Genomic DNA, 22,098 nt, shown 5'->3' on the forward strand with positions numbered 1-22,098 from the left:
ATTAGTCTGTTTTTATTGATCCTAAGTTGTGGAATTGCAGTCAATAAATTGGAGACCCATTGAATTGTCATTGCTTACGTTGGTTTCACAATTCCAAATAGGTAGTAACGTGCTTTGGGCGCATTGACTTTGTTTCGCTGGCGTAGTATAGTTTAGTTTGTTGAGTGCTGGGCATATGATGTACTAGTGGGTATATATGTATGTGGCGTTAGAAATTGATAAGTATTGGTTCTGTTGATTGATATATTACTGCTACTGTCTGTCAGACCTACTCTGAACTGTCAACTGATCTTATATATTTTCTGGATTTACAGTCTGTAATATAATGGAGTTGGATTTACTGCTTGGTGTCATCTTCGATAATGTCTGTTATTGCATAAATTTAGGAGGGAGTGAGGGTTGGTTGGGCGCTTGAATAAGAAGCAGTCTCCTATAAACAAGAGGGACCTTGAACTTATTATGATGTACTAAAGCTGTCTGCATTCGTCACACGCAACTGTTGGCTGGTCATTCTATGCAGTCAGATTTATGTTTTATGGATTGAACTCGTGTTTATCATCCTCCACATCCAACAACCGATATCTGTTATGCGGGTGTGTTAGATATTATATGTGTTTAAACGTATAAGTCATATGAGGAGCCATTAAGAGTTTGGTTATGTGAGGCTCAGAGAGCACTGCTGGAGACGAAACTGTGATTGTCTGTGGTTCGAATTTAGTTTGTACATATCGGACTGTAAATTGGATTGAACTGTTATAGATTGTTTACATGTGTTGGTTGCTGTATGCTCTGTCTACTTCAGCAATGTTTTTATAATAGCTTATTATGTCCTATACATGATAGTAGTTATAGTAGCAGATCGTGTGTGTGTAGCGGGATGTGTTTTTATTGAGGCTAATTATAAATGCGAAGTTTTGTGTGTTCTTTATATAGCATGGATGTCCTGGTGTTGGGTTTGTTTCATCTGTTCTGTAATGGATACACAAACTGTAACATAAGCTTGTGGAAAGAGATTAAATCTGTAATCAGTCACTATCATTTGAGTAGATATTGTATGGTGTAATGTTTTAAATGTCATGAGTATAAACAGAGGACTTTGTTGGCTTGGATAGCAGGGGTATACAGCTGGCGAAGCTTCTGAACCGGACTTATCGATAGTACTCTCTATTCTACTTCGCTCCTTATATTAGAAAATAGAATGTGGGTTCTTGTAGTGTTGTATTCTACTAGAGATACTAAATCTCTGCCTTCCATTCATCGGAGATATCAATGGATCGAGTATAATGTTATAGCTTGTGTGAATTTTCTAGATAGATTTTTTATACCTATCTATTGTTTGCTCATTTCTTATATGCTACTACGAAGCTAAATTAGTCACTTGCATTAACAATAGAGCTATATACTGAGAATAATTGAAGGCACATTCTTTATAGAAACAAAAGGCGTTTGCAGTGTAGCTTATTCACTTCTCATGAAGAAATTATGGTGCTTATGTAGCTCAGAAGTTTTATTTGGGGTTAATCATGTTATCAAATGGAGATAGTGTTATTGTCTATTGATTGGTTGTGTTATATGTCGCAAGATTCTTTTAAATAGCTATTGTGGCTTTGCTAATGATTGGTTAAGATACACTGTAATCTGTGGCAGTTTAAAATAAAACAGTAATTGCCAAACAGTTTGTTATCGAATGAATTCATTTCATACATAAAAAAAATTTAGAATGTGTGTCAACTTAAAAAATATTTAAACACTTAAAATGGCTTTAAATAATGTGGGGGACTATTTTGGAAAACAACTTTATTTTATGATAATCAACTTTGAAACATATGTAGAGGATAGATAGATATCCATCTATCTAAGTTTCTAACAGCCCAGATATTTGTAATTCTGACCAACCTCCACATCGACCCCCTCGAGGACAAGGGTTACAGAATTGTGTTTCTTCCTTCTGAAGTCCCATCCCCATTCCTCCCTGGTCCTGGAGGTGTTGAGCTGTGTTGATGCTACCAATTTATTATTATTAAGTGGGTGGTAATTAAACATACCTGTTTGGCTGGCATCTATTCATAGTCTGACTGTTCATCCTCCCCAACCTTTGTTTTCTTGTAATCGTGTTACGTTACATTAAATTTGGCACAGAGAAAGCAAAAACAATGTGACTGAAATGTTGTGTGGTGAAATGTTGACTGTTAAATTGTTATATGTCGAAATGTTCAGTGTTTATCTAGTGTTGAAATAGAGCAGATCTGTGTGTGCGTGTTTAGCTTTCAAGGAAGTGTGTTTGTGTGTGCCTGTGTGTGTTTCTCTTCTAAGAAAGACAAACGTAACATAAGCTGTGAGAATAGTTTATTGGTGACAGTACATATATTTCCTGAGTATAAACACACTGACTTTGTGGCTAGAAGAGGAAGCATGAGGCTTTAACCAGACACATAGGAAACTGTCTTTTAAAATGTATTCAGACCAGATAAACCTGCCCTTCACAGTCAGTTTAATGTTTAATCTAGCACACAAAAACAAGTTATACATACTGCAGCTATGTGGGATTTTAGCTGTGTGCCACATCAGTTTTATGGTTATATTGGTTGTAGGCAGCAGAATAAACAAGGAAGAGAAACTGTTTTTCCAGAACTGGCCAAAATGCATTTCACTGCCCAACCATCCGGTCAATCATTTTTATTATTATTGAAAAACACAATACTTTCAAGTATTTCAAGTTCTTTGAATACATCCTGTACTGAGGCGATTATTTTTCCATTTTGAGCAACAAGGTTTTAACTAATATGTATATATTTTATATTACTGGGTATATGAAGCCTGTGGTTTGATAATATGTACCTGTGTTTGGAACATCATGCATTTAGGGATCTTAATAGACTAATATCTACAATTGAAGTACCTTGTGATATACTACATAATTATATGAAATATAGCAGCATATAGAAGTAAGACTTGGTGTGTTAATAGAAATACTTATATCCAATGTACACATAAGTGGCTGTATTTCCTCACTGTACGCTATCAGCATGCCGATGTTGTTAGTTCTACATCTACAATATGTGTAAGTGTAACAATTAAGGATGCTATAACAGTCCAAGGATAGGTTAAAGACTAATGTGACAATTCTCAGTTCTACCAGCTGATCGTCCCTTTTTCTGCAAAAAAGCCAGTTAAATACATTATAATGTTTAAAAAAATAAAGCTATAAAAATAATGTGACATTTTCTCAGTGAACATAGTGTAGCTTCACAGCCTGAAGAGCACTTGTGCTGTTCACAGTATCGAAGCGAGGCCCAGCCCCAATGTGTCCAGTTTTCCTCTTCAATAACCCTCACAAGCCCTGCTCGAGCCCCAGAGCTGACCCGAGCATCGCCCTGACTTTGCACATCCCCAGAGAAGCACGTAGACTCAACCAGGAGCAGGACTGTGAAGAATGGACATCAGCCCAATAATGCAGCATCTCCCTGGGGGAGATGTGGTGGATGGACACCATCGCCTGATAGCAGCAGCGCCCGTATGGCACACCTGGGCCACCAGAGAATAGTGGGCAGTGCGAGGGCAGCACACCAGCTGCCCGGGCACACAGACCAACAAACACATCCTCAGGGGGCAGAGGTGTGGATAAAGGTGATGCAGAGGCTGCCAGGGAAATTTTGAGCAATGCAGAGCGGGACAGAATATAGGCTGTACCACTGCAATAGTCTGGAAAGACAGAGGGAGGGTAGGCCCCTGAAGGGAGATAGTGCTTGCTTTCTGGGTCACGGTCTGGAGCCACATGGAGATGTACCCTGCCAAGGTACAAGTCTCCTTGTTCATACGGGTTACGGCTCTTGTTCAGGAAGTGCAGGAGGGCGCTGGGATTGAACAGGACATCATCATCCACTTTGGCCATGAATTGAGCCTGAGGGCAGAAGCGGCGGGCCCAGCCCAGCATGGACAGGGTCTTCAGGGTGAGGTTGGAGTAGGTGTCCAGAAAACGCCCCTGCACCAAGTCTCCTCGCTCTCTGGCCTCCTCTATCAGCAGCTTGGCCAGTCCAGGGTCAGACGCAACACCTACCATGAAGAGGGTCATGACCCGCAGGCCCCTCACCTCGACCTCCCCTCCCCAGGTGTCCCTGATGGCTTGGCGGGCCCTCTGATTGGCAGGAGCCGAGGTAACCATGATGATGAGGTATGGCTTGGCACGCTGGCACACGAGCGGACTGGGCATCAGCAGGAACTCCTCGGGTCTGGTGGGAGGTACGCTCTGTAGGGGGATGATGCCGGCGTGCGGCTCCATCACCGTGTTCATGCTCATGGAGGTGACCCAGGACTCGATGATGTCCACAAAGAGCAGAGCCAGCAGGGCTGCGCTCGCCGTCGCCGCGCACAGAAAGGACAAAACACCAAGCCTGCTCCCTCGCTTCCCAAAGCGGGACTTACATACCCATAGTCCCCGTCCGACCATGACCAACCCGCACTACCACTGCGCAGCTCTGAAAAAAGGATGTAGTCGCTACAGACTCCGTCGTTTCTCACTGGTGCTCCTTCCCTTGTCTCCACGGCTAGAACCCCTCTTCAATCATTGCGCGTCCTCCGCTTTTTCTCCCTTTTTGATCAAAGGTCCAGTAAACCCGCAAAAACCGGAGGCGAGTGCCGGATCGGTGAGGATGCGGTAAAGGAGCTGGGAACCCGTGTTGAATGCTGCAGCCCAGTTACTTTTACTAAAGTGGGATATGCAGCTGCGCAAATGAAGCGGTCGATTCGGCAGCAACCCGAAGCTATTTTCGCCCTGACTAACCTAGAGCTGAGGTCGTTTGCCACACAGTGGAAATGTGCCAATTCGGCCTCTAAATAACTCCACCGTCAGGTGCATTAAACGCGGTATGCTGGTCTGATGATTTGCTTTTCAAGATCATTTTTTTACCGGTCCTCCGGCTATTCCTCGACTATCCTACCAACAAACCAGCCTTAGGCACACGGATACAAATTCCTCTTTGCATTCAAATTCGTTATGGACAAATGTCGACCTAATGCACAATGCACTACCTTTTGTTCGCATCGGTGTGGCCAGTCTACGTATATTGGTTTAATAAATAGCCTACTATTTGTCAGATGTCACCGTTTGACCATTGGGCTAATTTAATGGTTATATCAGTAATGATACCTGGACTACAGAGAAAATGTAAAATTATACCCACGCTATTTACCAACAGACATAAATTACCATTGCAGCTGCAACGTGGACAAATAATGGCGAAATATTTATTGGCTACATGGATGGAGATCTAAAAAACCGGTGTCCTGTCGCCATGAGACGATATTAAATGAAGTGGAAAGAAGACAAAGGTTCCTATTTGAATGAATTGAGAACACATCAGAGGGAATATTTTGCATCACAAACATTATATGTATACCTATTATATTATATAGCCCACATATATTATTATAGTATATTGTATTCATACATATGCATATTCATATACATATGTTGCGATTATAACTGTGTTATAACTGTATGGTTGTATGGTGTTATATGGTTACAGTGCATGAATGCCACCTCAGTTGTGCAAAAACCACAGACACTCAGGAAACAAAAATGGGTCAAGTGGGACTTTGTAAAGGTTTTTGTTTCACATTGTTAAGCCCGGTCTACCTATATTGGTTTAATGAATCATATTTGTCAGATGTTACACCATTAGGCTAACTAAATGGCTATATCAGTAATGCTATTTGGACTACATATGACTGTAAGCCTACATTGTAATTATCCTATCATTGTAGTAGACAACACAGAGACACAGCACACACACAGCATATGCTTAGTTATTCTCGACAAATGGGTGGGTGCATGTTGTCTTGTCCTCTATATGAGGAGACCCGGTGACTCTTTAATGCTGTGGGGGGCATTTTCTGGCATGGTTTGAGCCCACTTCTCCCCTCAGAGGGAAGGGTAACTGAAAGACAATGCTAAGTGATCACCTTTATCCTACGATGAATGGTTTGATGAGAATAAAAAAATATGTTAATAATTATCTAGGGCCTTCACAGTCAGTAGATATATCTTATCTTATATCTGCTGACTGTGATCAACTCTTTATTAGTGAAAGGGGTATACAGCTCCCTCTTTACTTTTGACTCTTGAGCTGCTGTAACAAATACATTCAACCGTTGTGGTGCCAATATAGTTTATTTTATGTCTTTTACAGGTGCCACAGTTCGAAGGTCTGCCCGCGCCCTTTTAATATCCTGCATACTGTCCTATCACGCCTGGTGGTGCAGGGCGACACCTGGTGGTCATTCAGGGTTTTCTTTTGGCTGATATTGGACCATTAAAGCTCTAATTGTTTGCATAAAATGGGAGAGGTCGTGTAAATGCAGGCAAATGGCTCATGCAAATATAAAGTGAGTCTCTGATGATGATGTAGGTGCTCTACTTCAAAGATTTAAGTGCACCAGATAGATTATATTTGTTCATTCAATATATTAGTTGGAGTAGTTATTTACTTGACGGGGCCATGTAAACACACTCACATTACCATCATTTGTTTAATTACAAATAAATGTATAACAACTATAGATGAAACAATACAACAATGTTGTGATGAGATGGATATTTGTTTAAAGTTTGCAGAGAAATGTTTGAAGACATAAAAAATACCCTGCTCATTATAATGATTTGTGTCTGATGGTTTCCATGAAGAAGTCCTCCTTTTCCTCTTTAAATAAATCCAGATTATAAACTTTAAATACGCAGATATTGTTCATTTCAAAAATGTAACTACTGGGCACCAATGTTTTTATAGATAAATAAAACTAAACAAAAAAATAAAAATAAAATTATTTTTTAATTGAAATTAAAATAAAAACTAGACTAAAAAAAGGGGAAAAAAGAAAAAGAAAATGACTAAACTAAACTGAATAAAAAACAAAATAAAAGTAAAAATGAAAAATAGAAAACCATAATAACTGGGGCATGGATTAGCATAAAGGGAATGTCTGCAAAGGGGAGACTCTTGGGTACTCATAGAACCCATTTTTATTCAGATATCTGGAGGCCAGAGGTCAAGGTATGGTTGCTAACAATGGATGCGTTAGGTCATCTAGTTTCCATCTTCACCAGCTTTAATACGGAGCCCATTACAGCCTCTGAAAGAGAGAAAGAGAGTGGAAGAAGTTAGGATAATGGGGTGGCACTTGGAGTGGCCAATCAGATTTAAGGGGCCACCTCAGGCCACTCCAACACCCTCCCGGAAACCCCCCTGCCTCCATCCCCCTGCTTGCCAGTCGCAACATGATGTAAATAATATAATATAATCCATCCTGCAAGATTTTTTTTTCTAGTTGTTTTATATTAATTTAAACTAACCCTTCATATACAATTAAAATAAGAACACATTTTTTAAAAATGTATTTCATTTGCCACAACATAGTTCAAAGGTGGAAACCAATGATATAAAGACAGCAAGTTTCAGGCCTTCATTTGTTATTTGGCTGCGAACAACAGAGATGATATAAAATGATTAGATAAAAAATTATAAAAAACTGCTTTTTCTGTTAGGTATGGTGTTAGCAATGGAAATATTTTCAGAATATTGTGCTTTCTTGTAGTACTTTTACATCAAAATTGCCCTCCTATGAGATGCCAACACCAGCAGTGTCAATTTGAATTTGAGATCCCTGCTCCAGTGTTATACAGAAGATAAGTCACTTGAGAACTGCATTAAAAAATAAAATCCTAACCAAATGTTTTTTAACAGTGTTTGAGCAACATCTCTCTTAAATTAATTGTAAATGACCTGAAATGAAGGAATTGAGCAAAGTGTGTGTTTTATTGTTAATATATTAATATTTTTTATTAATATTACTTGTTATGGTATATTTATTGCTGTCATTTTATCAATCTTTACCTTTACACTTTTGATCTAATGAGGTTATACTCTTTTATATTTTACCCAAGGGTGTTTTATACAGTTTTTCAATATATTTTATGTTCTGGTGCTGCAATCTTGGCCAGGACACTCTTGTATTTTAAATCTCAATGAGGCACTTAAACTGCAATTAAGCAATATGAGATCATGCAGTTGTATAACAATCTACTGCTAAATATTCACACCAAGAGAAAGAGAAACCACAATGTTTTGATCAAGCAAAGTGATAAAAAGTTTGTGATCAAAGCTGTCTGGCTATTTTTTTTTTATAGTAATAGACATTGTGTTGAAAAGGGATGTCATATTTGTCACGGTGATGGTATTACTTCACATGAACAGCAGCTAACTGTACAGATGTTCATGGGACATTGGGAAAACAATCCACATATTTTTGTCCTGGTAACTAGAGCCAAAAAGAACTGACATTCTTCAAAAGTCCAGAAAACAAAGACAAAGAGTCAAATTTAAAGACATCACTACTACAGTTCAAATTTATTACATAAATGGAACAAATGGCTTGGAATTTAACCATTTTACTACATATAAATACATATTTGTAATGTAATGTCACTTGTGTTTTATTTTCCCATTGAGGAGAGCAGACACACACCCAATGAGAAAACAACGCTTGTCAGTTTGTCCCTAATACTTCTGTTTTTACACTTTTTCTTCTTCAATTGTGCTGATCTTACATCACATAACTTGACAGCAAAATCCATAGGTCAGACATAATGACGTCAGTCCTGTCTGGCTCGCGCCAAGGGTGGGTGGGGGTTGGAAGCGCGCGGGGGACGCGCACGAGAGGACGGAGAGAGAGAGAGGAAAAAAAAAAAAAACCCTCAACCATCCTCTACGCGCTGGCGGTGCGGGGTCACGAACTATGACCTTTAACAGAAGAAAACCAAAACAAATATTTTATAAAATAGAAGAGAGCGCTAAATCCGTGAGCACCGTTTCTCGGAGGTAAGTCTCAGTCCCGGGTTGAAAACCGCACAAAGCTCTCCGAGATACTGGATGATAAAAAAAAAAAAAAAAAAAAAAGAGCGCAGCTACTCTCCCAGCTAGCTTGTTAGCCTGCCGATGCGGAGCTCCCGTCCTGCCCGACTCTGTCTGCTCGGGGTCTGGGCAAAGGGACGCGAACCGCTGGGCTCAAAGTCTGATATGCTTTACAGACAGTTAAACTAATTATTAATAGGTGACACCGCTATTGTAACCTGAACCAATCCCTGCATGTTACACCGACAAGTCCAAGCGGAGAGACGGGTACAGTCGGCTCTTCATGCTGCGTTTACTTGTAGCTCTCTTATATTAGCGTGAACAGCTAACAGTGGAAAGCTGTAGTTGCTTGCAGATGAACTCGACCCTTTTACCTTTGCCGTCCCGGGGACAGTCGTGGGTTGAAATTACTATGAGTGTGACATTATTCACCAAAGCTGCATTTATTTATTTTACATTTATTACAAGCACATCGACATGAGGGTACACTCTGCTGTCTGGAAAGGAAATTGCTCCAATATATTTATCATTAGGATTCGTATCCTGTGTTATTGGCTGACTGCCAGATTCGCCATTTTGTTCTGTGTTTTGATGCGTCTCTGGAAGGAGGTGCTGATTGGCATTCAGTTTGTCCAATTGGTCAACAATATGAAGCATTATGCTCCTCCCTTTGGTCGCTGAGAATGTGGAGCTGCTGCAGGCACATAAATCAGGTTTCACATCAGCTGTCACACTGTATTCTTTATTAAAATCCCCAAATCAACAAAGACACAGGTGTACATGCTGCCACTTCATTCTTCTAAGGAGTGTGTGTGTCACTCACAATTAAAATATAGATTTTCAAATACAATAGTGGGAGGGGGTGTACCATTAGGTGTATTACATTTCAGTTGCATAGAAAGGATATTTGTGGATAGATAGAGTACTTAATTACAGTGTTTCTCTGCTAATTTAACTTTGCCTAGTGCTTGAAATGTGTTTATATAACTTTTAATGATTTCTCCTCTTTGCTTTTTTGCACAACTATCACCGGGTTTGCAAAAAAGAGTTTCCTGCTCGCAAAATATAATATTTTTTACGTGGTGTCCACTCATTCTGAGTGTGAATATATGAGGGATACACAACTTTTTGACTCTATATTCAGTATGAACTCATGTACATTTAAAAAATAAAGACAAGTGTAGGAAAAGCAGCTGTGGTCTCGGGATGTGCAAGAGGTGGTCGATTTATATGGAGGGACAGTAGTCGTCCACAGTGTCGCAGTGTCATATTGGACGCTGTGAGGTTCAGACCGTAGTGTAATCTGGTTATCAACGGTCTCTCAAATCTCATGTCCAGGTCACGCTCAGAGGTCATGGATTTGGCTTGTGCTGACATCACTGCAGTCATGCCAAGGCTGGATTTGTCAGACAAAACGTTTACCTAAGGTGTCTGAACAGGATGCATATTACAGTAGGTGTGATGTAGAAGAAAAGATTTCACTTGGGTGTTAATGACAGGTGGAGCAGTAAACAGATATTGTAACTATTTTGTTTATTATTTTCTGTTTTCTTTATTACCATTAAATTACTGCTCGTGTGAACTTGTGATTTGATGTATTAAAGTTGAAAAAAGAAAGCGTTTTTTAAGTTTTGAGTGAGGTGTTTTTGTGATAGCATTTTCTTTCTAGATTACTCGTGTTTTTAACAATGAAGAAAAACTCTTTCCACACAGACCTCACTAATGACCTCACATCATCATGACGACCAACCTCAATCTGCTCTCTCAGCAGAAAGTGGACTCTGAGCACGAGGCAGAGGTGAGTGTGCAAAGGAAGACTTGGTGATGTACTGTTTGCTGGCAGTCTGAGTTGATCCATGTAACCCATATGAAGGTTGTTTTTAATTGAAAATACTGTGGCGCTCCTTCCTTTGGCTGTGTGGTTAGTGGATGATACCTTTATTCGTCGCCATAGAGACACACTTTCTGTAGCCAGCTTCTCTTGGCAGTTCCAACTTGTGTTTACAAAAGAGTTGTATAGTAACATTTCCATGCTTTACATTGTGTAAAATAGATTTGTGCTGCAGACTTATTGATGTCTTTAAGCTTGTTGGAATGTATTTCAAATTGTAGGTGTCATCCTCTCCTTCAGACTCAGTGATGAGTGAGTCTCCACAGCGCTTTCAGGTCATCTCCGCTGAGCCTGCCACAACACCACAGCGAATACAGGTAATTGCTGTACTCTCAACATTAGTTGGCTTCAGAGAATGCGACACTGTTGCTACCTGGTGACGTTGTCCTCTTTCGGCGCGTTAGCCGCAGCAGTGAACTAGTTGATGTTACAACATGTGACTTAGCTCTCCCACCTTCAATGTCACTCACTTGTTTGTTTTTTTTACCCCATTGGTGCATGTTCATTTCCAACTCCCCCCTCTTTCTTTCTCCCTCCTTGATCTCTAACACCTTCAGATTGTAACAGACCAGCAGACGGGTCAGAAGATCCAGATAGTGACAGCGATGAAGCCATCCAGTGCTCCTAAACAGCAGTTCATTCTGACTACAGCAGACAGCTCAGGGGCAGGCAAGGTTATCCTAGCCTCACCAGACAGCCACAACACTAAGCAGCTCATCTTCACTGCTGCAGACAGCCTGATGCCAGGAAGGATACAGGTACATTTCCCCCATAATATCGCCCCCTGGGCTGTGATGATACTATTGGCAGTATCTTGGTGTTGACATTTGTTATTATTTTCAGACAGTGTTATAACAGTGATCTTGACATTGCATTAAGGTGGAGCACGAGATTAATGGCCTGTATTTGACTTTGCTTTCCAGATAGTCACAGATCCGGTGTCAATGGAACGGTTGTTAGGGCAGTCAGGGGACTTGAGCCGACCGCAGCCGGTGGAGTACTGTGTGGTGTGTGGGGACAAAGCTTCAGGTACTAAAGCTCACAGTTGCATTACCTGGGTGTTGTGCCTGTGCCTTTACCGATGTATCCTGATGCCAAATCTGACACGCCGTAAGCAATCAGACGTGCACCCACGCACGCAGTGACTCACACACTCTGACTAGTTTTCTCTTGTGTTCAGGGCGTCACTACGGAGCGGTCAGTTGTGAGGGATGTAAAGGCTTTTTCAAGCGCAGCGTGAGGAAGAACCTGACTTACAGCTGCCGCAGTAAACAGGACTGCGTGATCAACAAACACCACCGCAATCGCTGCCAGTTCTGTCGGTTGAGGAAATGCCTTAAAATGGGGATGAAGACTGAGTGTGAGTTAGGACACCATACAAAAGCATGTAGACAGTAACAGAAGTTGTAACATTTTATTGTACGTGGATGCCGGCTGTCGATTTTTAGACAGCAATCTATAGCAAAGAATAGAACTGAATTAAATTATGCAGGATGTAGAGAGCCGAGGCTTTGCTTTAACCAAATAATACAGGTTCAAGCCCCCTGATCCATTGCATGTCCTTAATAATTTGAAGAATTTTATTCATCAAAACCAAAAGGACCCTGTGTCTGCAACAAGTGTCGTTCAGCAAGACTCTCTGCTTGCAAGCAAAAACAACATTCCTCTGGGATCACTTTTATTATTGTAACCACTTACAACCATTAGGAAAAAAAGTAAATATAGTTTGTCTGCTTGGTGTTTATCCTCAGCTGTCCAGAGCGAGAGAAAGCCCATTGATGTAGTGCCCAGAGAGAAGCATGCAAACTGTGCTGCCTCCACCCAAAAGATCTACATTCGCAAAGACCTAAACAGTCCACTCATCGCCACGCCAACCTTTATCTCCGATACAGAGACAGACGGCTCCAGGTCAGTGGGAATCAGACCTACAGACAAACGTCAGGCCTGGGCTCTGTGCGTTGTCGTTCTCTCTCTCAGCTGTTGATGTTATGTGAAGTGGTTTTTGATGATGCTCTGTGTCATGCAGATCCAGCCTGCTGGACCAGGGGATGCTGGTTAATATCCAACAGCCGGTCATCCAGAGTGATGGAACTTTGCTGCTGGCCACTGACTCAAAGGTACAGCTGCAGTTACTGTAAATATAACATCTGTCTCTACTGCTGCTTGTTATAGAAGTATGATTCTTCAGACGGAGGAAGAATCAGCATTACGAGGCTGTTATATTTGGTGCTTAGTATTACTGTTTCAACAAATAAAGAAGTTTGAACCTGAACCTGTTAAGCTGGGCAGACACTGTACGGTTTTATTAATCTTGTATTTTTAACTCACATTTCACGTTTTAATCGTCTGTCTTAACCGTCAGAACCTGCAACATTTATGCTTACACTGTACGTAAGCACAGAACCCTCGGTCAGTTTTATCCATTGACAGTTCTAATAAAGTTTATTCAAACTAAATAACTGTCAAGGTTGACAAAAAGAGAGAAAGGCAGCATTACTTGCATTTCTATTTTGTTTACAATTTACAGAAACATTTGACATTGTATGTTGTTGATCACTGTTGCTTTTTATATATATTTATATGCACACCTGTTTGCACCTACTTGTATGTACATAATAATTCTATGTTAATGTTTACAGATTTTTGTTCAGATTTGCTGTCACTGTTTTAAGCTGTATGTCTCTCTCTAACGTCCGATAAATTGTTCTTGGAACTTCCTTGTATGTGTACACATACTTGGTCAATAAAGCTGATTCTGATTCTGATTCTGATTCTTATTATTAACTGAAACTAGGAAGAGAAAAATAATAATAGAGCTGCAAATGGCTGAAATATACAGACATTGTGGTCTGTCTGTTGTGCACTGAGGTTCAGTTATGTCACTGGTCTGAGTCAAGACCACAGTTTTAGCCACAACGCATACTGCTCTAACAATATTAAAACAAACTCATCAGAGTTTATAACAGATTTTTAGACGGTAGGTCTTTGATTGTTCAGGCAATTAATCAGCCATGGACACGTCCCTCAAATGAAAACCGAACTAGTAAATTTGTACCCAATTCTAAAATTAGTCGGGGGCGACCAATTTGTCTTCCCGGTTTAAGGCAGATTTGTTTTTTAGATCTTTACCCATCCCTTTAATATGTTTTAAGAAGCATTTGTCATTCCTTTTTGTTGCAGGCAACAAAATAATCTGCATTGTTTTATTTGTCTTCAGATGGACTCTGGGCAAGGGGACTTAGGGACACTAGCCAACGTGGTGACATCACTGGCCAACCTGAGTGACTCACTAAAAGAGAATCTAAACAATGGTGATACCTCGGACAGCCAACATGAAGAGCAATCTGCCAGCGAGATAACACGGTCAGTCAACAGATTTGCCTATTCTAGGCATTTAGATATTCCGTGTTTAATTTGAATTTATTAGCTTTGGTTTTTAACTGATTTGACCTTTTTCATGCCTACTCAAGTATGTATAAAATGATATGCATGTAAGAGCAGAGCATTTTCTGTCAGATCAATTCATTTAAAGGTGTGTGTGTGTTCTGCACAGTGCCTTTGACACCCTGGCCAAGGTTTTCAACCCACCTGAAGTAGGGATCGGACAGAGACTGGCAGATAAGTTGCAGTGTGTTGGTGGGACAACCATCCAGCTGATTGGTCGAGACCAGGAGACCCCCATCATTGAGGTGGAAGGACCACTGCTCACAGACAGCCATGTTGGCTTTAAGGTGGGTGGAGTTGACTCGTCTAACAGACACACTTGACTTGCATTATTAATCATTTAGGAATACAAATTGACAGAAACTTTTCAAGTGGCTCGTTGTCGAGTGCAATTGAGACACTTATGCTGGCATTCACCTGTAGGTCGTCATATTTCCTATTTCCTTTTCCTCTCTATCTAGCTGACCATGCCCAGCCCCATGCCTGAGTATCTAAATGTACACTACATCTGTGAGTCAGCATCCAGACTTCTCTTTCTCTCCATGCACTGGGCACGCTCCATCCCTGCCTTCTCAGCTCTTGGGTGAGAATACATTTGACACACAAATGCCTATATTATACTGTTAAACCCCTCTCAGACATGCATCCCTTTACCTCGTTTGATAGCAATGTAACGTGTTGGTCTCATGTCTGAATGAGAACCCTGGTCACTTTTACATAAAAGGCACAATGGCAATCTTACTATGTCAGACCAGGTAATGTGTCTGTAAGATAAGATAAGATAAGATAAGATAAGATAAGATGTACCTTTTTTGATCCCCCTTAGGAGAAATTCAATTCAATAACACTTTCATCATGTCACAAATCTGAATTTAATGCCATCTAATTAGCATAAAGGATATGCAGCAAACGCTTTACATTAAGCATGTGAGCAAAGTGGGATTAAAGATGAGTCCTTGTCGCCCTGTCAGTCAGTGCTTGTTCATGTTGGATTTTATATAAAACAGGCAGCACAGTTTGCTCTTTTAGCGTTAAATGGTGTCACTGGCTTTGCTGGGAGAAGCAGGGGCGAGTTTTAAAGGTTCAAACTGCAATATATGTTACACACACACTGCTGCAGCCGTGAGTGTAAGAACAAAAAACTACCTTCGGCCTTCTCTTCTATTATAACATTTTAAATAATAAATATCCATGTCATGTCTGAATGAAACCATAAGGAACATTAATGTAAAAAGTCAATTTAATAAAGCCAGCAATGTTGTGTGCTCCACGTCTGAAAAAGGGCTTTAGGAAATACCATTACACTGCAACCACTCGTCTGTTGTGGACATTACAGAAATGAAGTGCTTTTTCATCTATCTACATGCTGACACTCAACTATGTTTTTTGTCGCTCTGTTTCGCAGTCAGGAGGCGAACACCAGTTTGGTGCGAGCCTGCTGGAATGAGCTGTTTACTCTGGGTCTTGCTCAGTGCGCTCATGTAATGAACCTGTCAACCATCCTCGCCGCCATCATCAACCACCTTCAAAGCAGCATCCAGGACGGTACGGACCACAGACCTCGTCATCATTTCTCAGTAGGACACACACATATAAACACAAGTGTGAGTTGTTACCATAACAAACAAGGCCTAAAGCACAGAAGAACCACAGGGGAGGACTGTAGCTAAGTTTTCTCTCATTGCTTCATTCATTTGACAAGCACTTGGCATTGTAGGTATTATTCATTTGTTTGTGTTGAAACTTTTTTAAAAATCATGTGTTTTACCACTTTATTCCAGAATTACACTGAACCCCAGACAGTGCTGCGTCTTTGTTTATTTGTCCATGTGAGAAATTTTACGTAAATTGGAGAATTTATGCATATCCACGCTACAGTAAAACCTTGCTGGGTTAATTAGGGCCTACTACATGTTCAAACAACATGACAGCATTTTCATTAACTAACAGTGATGAGAAATTTTTTTATTGAGTGAATTTCCCGGTTAGATAATGCTTAATCAACCACTAAATAAGTAAATTACATATCTTGATATATCAAACTGGGGATTTTCTTCTCTCAGACAAGCTATCGGGGGAGAGGGTGAAGCAGGTGATGGAGCATATTTGGAAGTTCCAGGAGTTCTGTAACAGCATGACGAGGTTGGAGACTGACAGCTACGAATATGCCTACCTGAAGGCTATAGTGTTGTTCAGCCCCGGTGAGTCTGCTTTTCTTAGTCAAGCTGATAATAGACATTAGTGCTTTTATCAGTCGAATGAAAAAATAATTCATTCTTGCAACAATGGTTGTGTGTTTGACTTATCAGATCACCCGGGTGTGGACGGCAGCGGGCAGATTGAGAAGTTCCAGGAGAAAGCATTAATGGAGCTGCAGGACTACGTGCAGAAAACCTACCCAGAGGACACTTACAGGTACACTGATACCTCTAATCTAATCTCAACTCAACCTGCCCACCGTAGTGGTAGCAGTAAACCATAGTGAATTACATGTGATTGTTGTCTAAGTTCAACCTGATATGTAGTTAATTTTTAACAGTGATACTTTTATTCTTTGATAGCTTAAGGTTCAGAACAGTGATTCCCAACCTGGAGTACTTGTGCAGTTGCAGAGGTTACATGGAAAGATTAAGAGAATAAACTACCGGTTACAATAAGCCAACATCACATCATCCACTCCAAGCCTTAGTAGTACCAATGCAAACCTGAACAATACAGAAAAAAAGATCATTTATTTTGTCATTATACAGTCTCTTCACAGAAATAGATAATTACATTTATATATTTTGATAATATATTAATATAAAATAAAAGTAATATAAATATTTATTAAATCATTGGTTTAAACACAGAGTCCTCTTCCTCTGGTCAGAACATGGTCCGCCTGTCAGGGATCTGGGATGTTGATGGAGCAGATCTCTGTAAATTGATATGATTTCCAGTTGTTTGGCCAGTCCCCTTTCCATTTATTGCCTCCTGGGGCAACAGCACCACTGTTTGACTGTTCCAGGCAATATGTCTGGGTGGATTAATCACTATGGTATAGGAAAAAAATATTTTAACTCTATCCACTTTTATGTAATTAATAGTGTGGCATCCCGTTTAAAATCCATTAATAAATAAATGAATACATTTGGGACATTGCAGGAGGTGTTGAAGGATTAGAAGTAGAGGATTTAAAGGTCATTTAGGTAACATTTAGGAGGATCTATTGCATTCATAGGTATGTTTTCATTAATTTCGTTAAACTGCCATGTTTTCCAGAAGGGACAAACCTAACGCTGGCTCTAGATTGGGGTGTTCGCGTCTTTCTCTGCCACCCTAGTTTCTCTTTTATGCTTGAAAGGGGAGGGGTAAGTGATAGAGTTGCGATCTGCAATTACACCGCTAGATACCACTTAAGATACCACTTAAGATACCTGTAAGTGCCTGTCTGGTTAACTTGACATACATTTGAAGACGGTGACACAGTGAGTGCATCGTAAGGAAATGCCAAGGAGCTTTTAAGAACATCTTATTTTCAAAGTTAATACAAGATATCAAGACGATATGATTTTGCATGAATTGTTTGTTTCCCCAGGTTGACCCGTATCCTGACTCGTCTCCCAGCCCTGCGCCTCATGAACTCCAGCATCACAGAGGAGCTCTTCTTCACTGGCTTGATAGGTAACGTCTCTATTGACAGCATCATTCCCTACATACTCAAGATGGAGACGGCTGAGTATAACAGCCAGGACTCTGACCCTACAGAATGACACCCCATCACTCCAGCACCCAGAACTGTCGAATTAAAGATTAATGAGTCTCCACTTCAGGTACTCTCTGTCTCTTGAGGTTTACTGTTGAACCCCAGTCCAAACTCCTGCAGCAACTCCCTGTTTTCTAATGATGCATGGTGCAAAGTCATTCAGGAATCCTTGGTAGATCGAGATAATTTATCATTGGAAAGCCAGGATGAACATTTGAATGTTTTCTGGCTCTGATGCAGTGTGGTAATCTTGAGTTTCCGGCCTAAACTCAGTCACTTTGAACTGAAGGAAAAATGAATCCTCTGCAGCTGCAACAGTGCTCATCTCCTTTAATGTCTTTATAGCACTTCAAGCTGATGACATGTGAACTTTACCTTCTGAGCGAAGCCTTTTATATAGTTTTAGCCTTACCATGCTCTCATGTTGGTCACATAGCACTAGCAATTGTTGCAGATATCAGATGAGCTATATTAACAAGACCAGTCTGTAATCTAAAAATCACAAACTTACATGTGGAAGTGGAATTTCACCTATTTATTAAAAAGTCTAATCTTAAGACTCTTATACATCTGAGTACTTACCTGAAAAGTGTACTTCGAAGCTGTAAAGTAATGGTTTGTGTTGGCATTTGGGAACATTGGCACTGTGTAATCTGGTATTTTTATTGACCTTTTAGATCTGTTTATTGAGAATTCAGGCTTTTACAAAGTATGACTTTTCTGAATGTCATATAACATGGATTTAAAACGTGGTTTATAATAATTTTTCTCTTTTTAACCTTTAAACTGACACAATTGCCTAGAAGGTGCGAGACATTAGCGTACAGTTCTTTACATCAAATAACTTCAAATAATTGTTGGAATGGGAACTTCAATCAGGTACAAGAACTAACTTAAACCTCAATTAATCCTTAATGTGTATTGATATGGACTGCCTATCATAGCATTACCACACAGTGCATTCTCTGATCATTATAACAACCAACTTCTCTTGTTCACTTTTAACTCACATTCACAAGGTCTTGTAAGCCAAATTAGCCATTTAAATTGACAATATGTCTTTTCTTTTGTACTGAATGACATCTCAGAGATTTTAGGGTTTGGGGTTTTTTTTATGTTTAGGTACAGTTATTTCTGGGTCATCATAAATATGTTGCTAATATAACCTGTGCAATCACCTCATCACTTTTCCCTTTATGACAATCAATTATATGTTATTTCTTTCTGTCACATCAGTGTCATTATTGTTCTCAATCTGCATTTTGTATGTGTATTTATCAATGGCATTTTGTTTTCTTTTAAGGAATTAGATTAAGATTTTGGGTTCATAAATGTTACTTATGTGTAGCTATGCTACTGTTTTTGTACTTGTGTTTGCATTTGTACTCTGCTAAGTGCACATCAATCAGCTTCTGTGGCGTTCCACTGTGTTCATGCTGACTAAAACTTTGTGTTTTATATGTTTTCTAAAAACTTTAATTTGTTGTGAACAAATTTGCTTGTTGCATACTAAGTGTACTTAAAGTACTTTTGGGCAGGTTTCCCTGATTTAAAAAAATAAACTAGACTTTCTGGGAAGCCAGTCTCAAGTGCATTGATGTCTTGAAGACCCTATTGAGATGTGCATCGGCTTACCCACTTATATAACGGTTCAGAATAAGCATCCACAGCAACATGAATGGTAATGGGGATTTAAAGAAGTAAACAGAATTATGTCTTGTGAATAAATGTCAATTGTAATATTTGGGTTTAAAACCCATACAGACTGTTTGTAAAGGCACTGTCGTGAAATGACCTTTGTACATGTAATTTCATAAAAATGAGTGCATGTTGTTTTTAAGCTGGGTTTTATAATCTTGTCGCTGTCTGTTCTGATAAGGAGCATTGTTATCATTTTTATAGTGCATTGCAGTGCATGATGAAGTTGCTTAAGTGCATTTTATTAAATGCTGTATGAAAAATGTTAATTTAAATGTTGTGGCTTTAAAATATTTACCATGAGCAGCTCTCACATTAGAGGATATTAAATAAGAAAAGTTTTTTTTTTATCTCAGCTTTGTGGATTGAGTATCCTATGGTTCAAATTTTATACTATGTAAATGTAATTTGTTTTTCTGCTCATGTAAAATGTATTTCTTCAAACATTGAGATCGAGAAATTCAAACAACATTCATGTTTTGCTCAAGTTTGTCACAACCCTACATTTCTACCTCACACCGATGACAATATAAAACAAATGTATTAACGACTGAGCTCCTGTATCAGCATTCCAGTCTCTGAGGCTGGCTTCTCTGAAGCCACACATTATAAAAGAAATAAACAATTAATTATGAAATATGACATGACTGAGTCTGTTCATGCTGAAAGGGAAGGCAGTAAGAGTGTTTGTTATCCAACACCTGGATATCACAGCTGAAGTAAAGTGGGATTTCTCATATTAATAAAGATTTGGAAACAACATCACACCAGCTTTTTCCTCACTGACAACAAACTGGTTGCTGGGTGACGGTGACAACGTCTTCCGACGTCATCAAAAGGCGACTCTCCGTGTGCTTGTGCGACTCCAGTTGCAGACCTCCTTCCCATGTCATTTTTTACATTTACAAAAAGGACTTTAAAATGCCTATGAAGGGAAGATTTCCGATCAGGAGGACTCTGGAATACCTCCAGAGGGGCGAAATCATCTTTAAAAACAGAGTGAAGATCATGACGGTGAATTACAACACGCATGGAGAGCTGAGCGACGGAGCAAGGTCAGAGCTAACAGCTAACAGCTAACCAACACAGCTGCAGCGCAGACAGTAAGGTTAGGTCTCTGAAGCTGGTCCAGGAGCTCCACCACTGCTTTTACTGAGCTTATGTTAGTCTGAAGACACAAACATATGCGTTTAACTATTATAGAAGACAAAAACGCAGAGAGGTTTCAGATTACAGAAGCTGGAACTAAGTTAGAGTTTTTGTTGGCAGTTAATCGAAAATGGATGGAAATTGATTTTCTGTTGACTCATTTTGATTTCACCCTACGTTAATTATTCTATGTATCTGTTAGCTAACGTTAGCTCTAATTTCATGCACTAAACGAGTCAAGTAAGTTACCAGCGCCCGTTTCTCTCCCAAAAATAACACTTAAAAAGTTCAAATGAAGTTAAAACACATCCATGTAAAAACACTTAGTAGCAGTAGTGTCCATGCAAATAACACGAGACAATGAATAATATTACTGTTCAAAGATCATGAGTAATGTGGACGGTGTTATTGGTTAGATCAAATAATAATAACCTTAAGGCCGTTGCTATGACAACTAATAATCAGAAAATACAAGGGTAAATTAAACACTCATGCTATTGTCCATTCGGAACAGCTGGACTTGGAATTCACAAATGCTCAAAACAAGCTGTTGTTAAGTTGTGTCTTTGTCCTTTTTGTTTTGCAGGAAGTTTGTGTTCTTCAATGTTCCTCAGATTCAGTACAAAAACCCGTGGGTCCAGATAATGATGTTCAAAAATATGACCCCATCACCGTTCTTGAAGTTCTACCTGGGTGTGTAGCTTTGCACTGTTGTTTGACCTGTATTATTATTATTATTATTTTTTATCATAGTATTCATATTACTAGAGCATTAGTAGCAGTGTGGTTCATTTTTACAACTTAAAGTCAATTACAAATCAGTACAGTATGCAGAGAAGCCACAGTGAAAAGGAAACATGAAAAGCCAGAAAGCTGAATTCTAAAGGCTGGGCTGAAAAGGAAAAGGGAAAAGAACAAAACAGAGAGGGAAAAGTACAGAGCACTAATTTGTGACATTGTACGCACATTTCTCTGAGTGCACCTGTGTATGATGTGAATTTGCAGTGCAGATACACCTTTGTCAAAGGAAAGCTGGCAATGTCACCTGTGGACATCCCGTAACAAAGATTAGAGACGAGGCAAGTTTGATAGAGAGGCCAATCCCACAGACACATCCACTGCACTATGAACTGACAGCCCGACCAACATGCAGCATAATTGGAAATCTTAGTTCAAAGCACAAAAGTTTGATGTTTTGGTTTCACAACCTTCAAAAGTTGTATTAACAGTAGGGATGAGCGATATGTTATCGTTTACGATAT

General features: G+C 39.7%; 3 protein-coding genes across 9 annotated transcripts in view; 2 read left to right on the plus strand and 1 right to left on the minus strand.

Annotated features, from left to right (window-relative positions):
* Positions 1-2,341: 2,341 nt before the first annotated feature.
* b3galt4 (UDP-Gal:betaGlcNAc beta 1,3-galactosyltransferase, polypeptide 4) lies at positions 2,342-4,691 on the minus strand. The gene has a single exon (XM_035655965.1). It carries the CDS (start codon positions 4,445-4,447, stop codon positions 3,332-3,334), a length of 1,116 nt encoding a protein of 371 aa, XP_035511858.1. The 5' UTR covers positions 4,448-4,691; the 3' UTR covers positions 2,342-3,331.
* Positions 4,692-8,715: 4,024 nt separating this feature from the next.
* On the plus strand, positions 8,716-20,346 carry nr2c2 (nuclear receptor subfamily 2, group C, member 2). 7 transcript variants are annotated; one of them, XM_035657390.1, is made up of 16 exons: positions 8,716-8,873; positions 10,245-10,358; positions 10,620-10,704; positions 11,019-11,114; positions 11,355-11,555; positions 11,721-11,826; positions 11,978-12,157; positions 12,549-12,705; positions 12,824-12,914; positions 14,015-14,160; positions 14,351-14,528; positions 14,703-14,824; positions 15,647-15,786; positions 16,305-16,442; positions 16,551-16,656; positions 17,822-20,346. In XM_035657390.1, the coding sequence occupies exons 3-16, from the start codon at positions 10,645-10,647 to the stop codon at positions 17,994-17,996; spliced, it is 1,896 nt and encodes a 631-aa protein (XP_035513283.1). In that variant the 5' UTR covers positions 8,716-8,873; positions 10,245-10,358; positions 10,620-10,644; the 3' UTR covers positions 17,997-20,346. The 7 variants fall into 7 exon arrangements, with proteins under 7 accessions (XP_035513283.1, XP_035513287.1, XP_035513280.1 ...); XM_035657394.1 differs by lacking the exon at positions 10,245-10,358 and having other exon boundaries at positions 11,038-11,114; XM_035657387.1 differs by lacking the exon at positions 10,245-10,358 and having other exon boundaries at positions 17,822-20,345.
* A 262-nt stretch (positions 20,347-20,608) lies between these two features.
* mrps25 (mitochondrial ribosomal protein S25) overlaps positions 20,609-22,098 on the plus strand; it is a 4,607-nt gene continuing 3,117 nt past the window's right edge. The window contains exons 1-2 of the mRNA XM_035657395.1: positions 20,609-20,742; positions 21,423-21,529. Of these exons, the coding sequence (XP_035513288.1) occupies positions 20,609-20,742; positions 21,423-21,529 (241 nt within the window). The remainder of the gene's footprint in view (positions 20,743-21,422; positions 21,530-22,098) is intronic.

Source organism: Morone saxatilis, unplaced genomic scaffold (assembly GCF_004916995.1).
Source record: "Morone saxatilis isolate NCDOM2014 unplaced genomic scaffold, NCSU_SB_2.0 Contig15, whole genome shotgun sequence".
In the NCBI taxonomy this organism is placed as follows: domain Eukaryota; kingdom Metazoa; phylum Chordata; class Actinopteri; family Moronidae; genus Morone; species Morone saxatilis.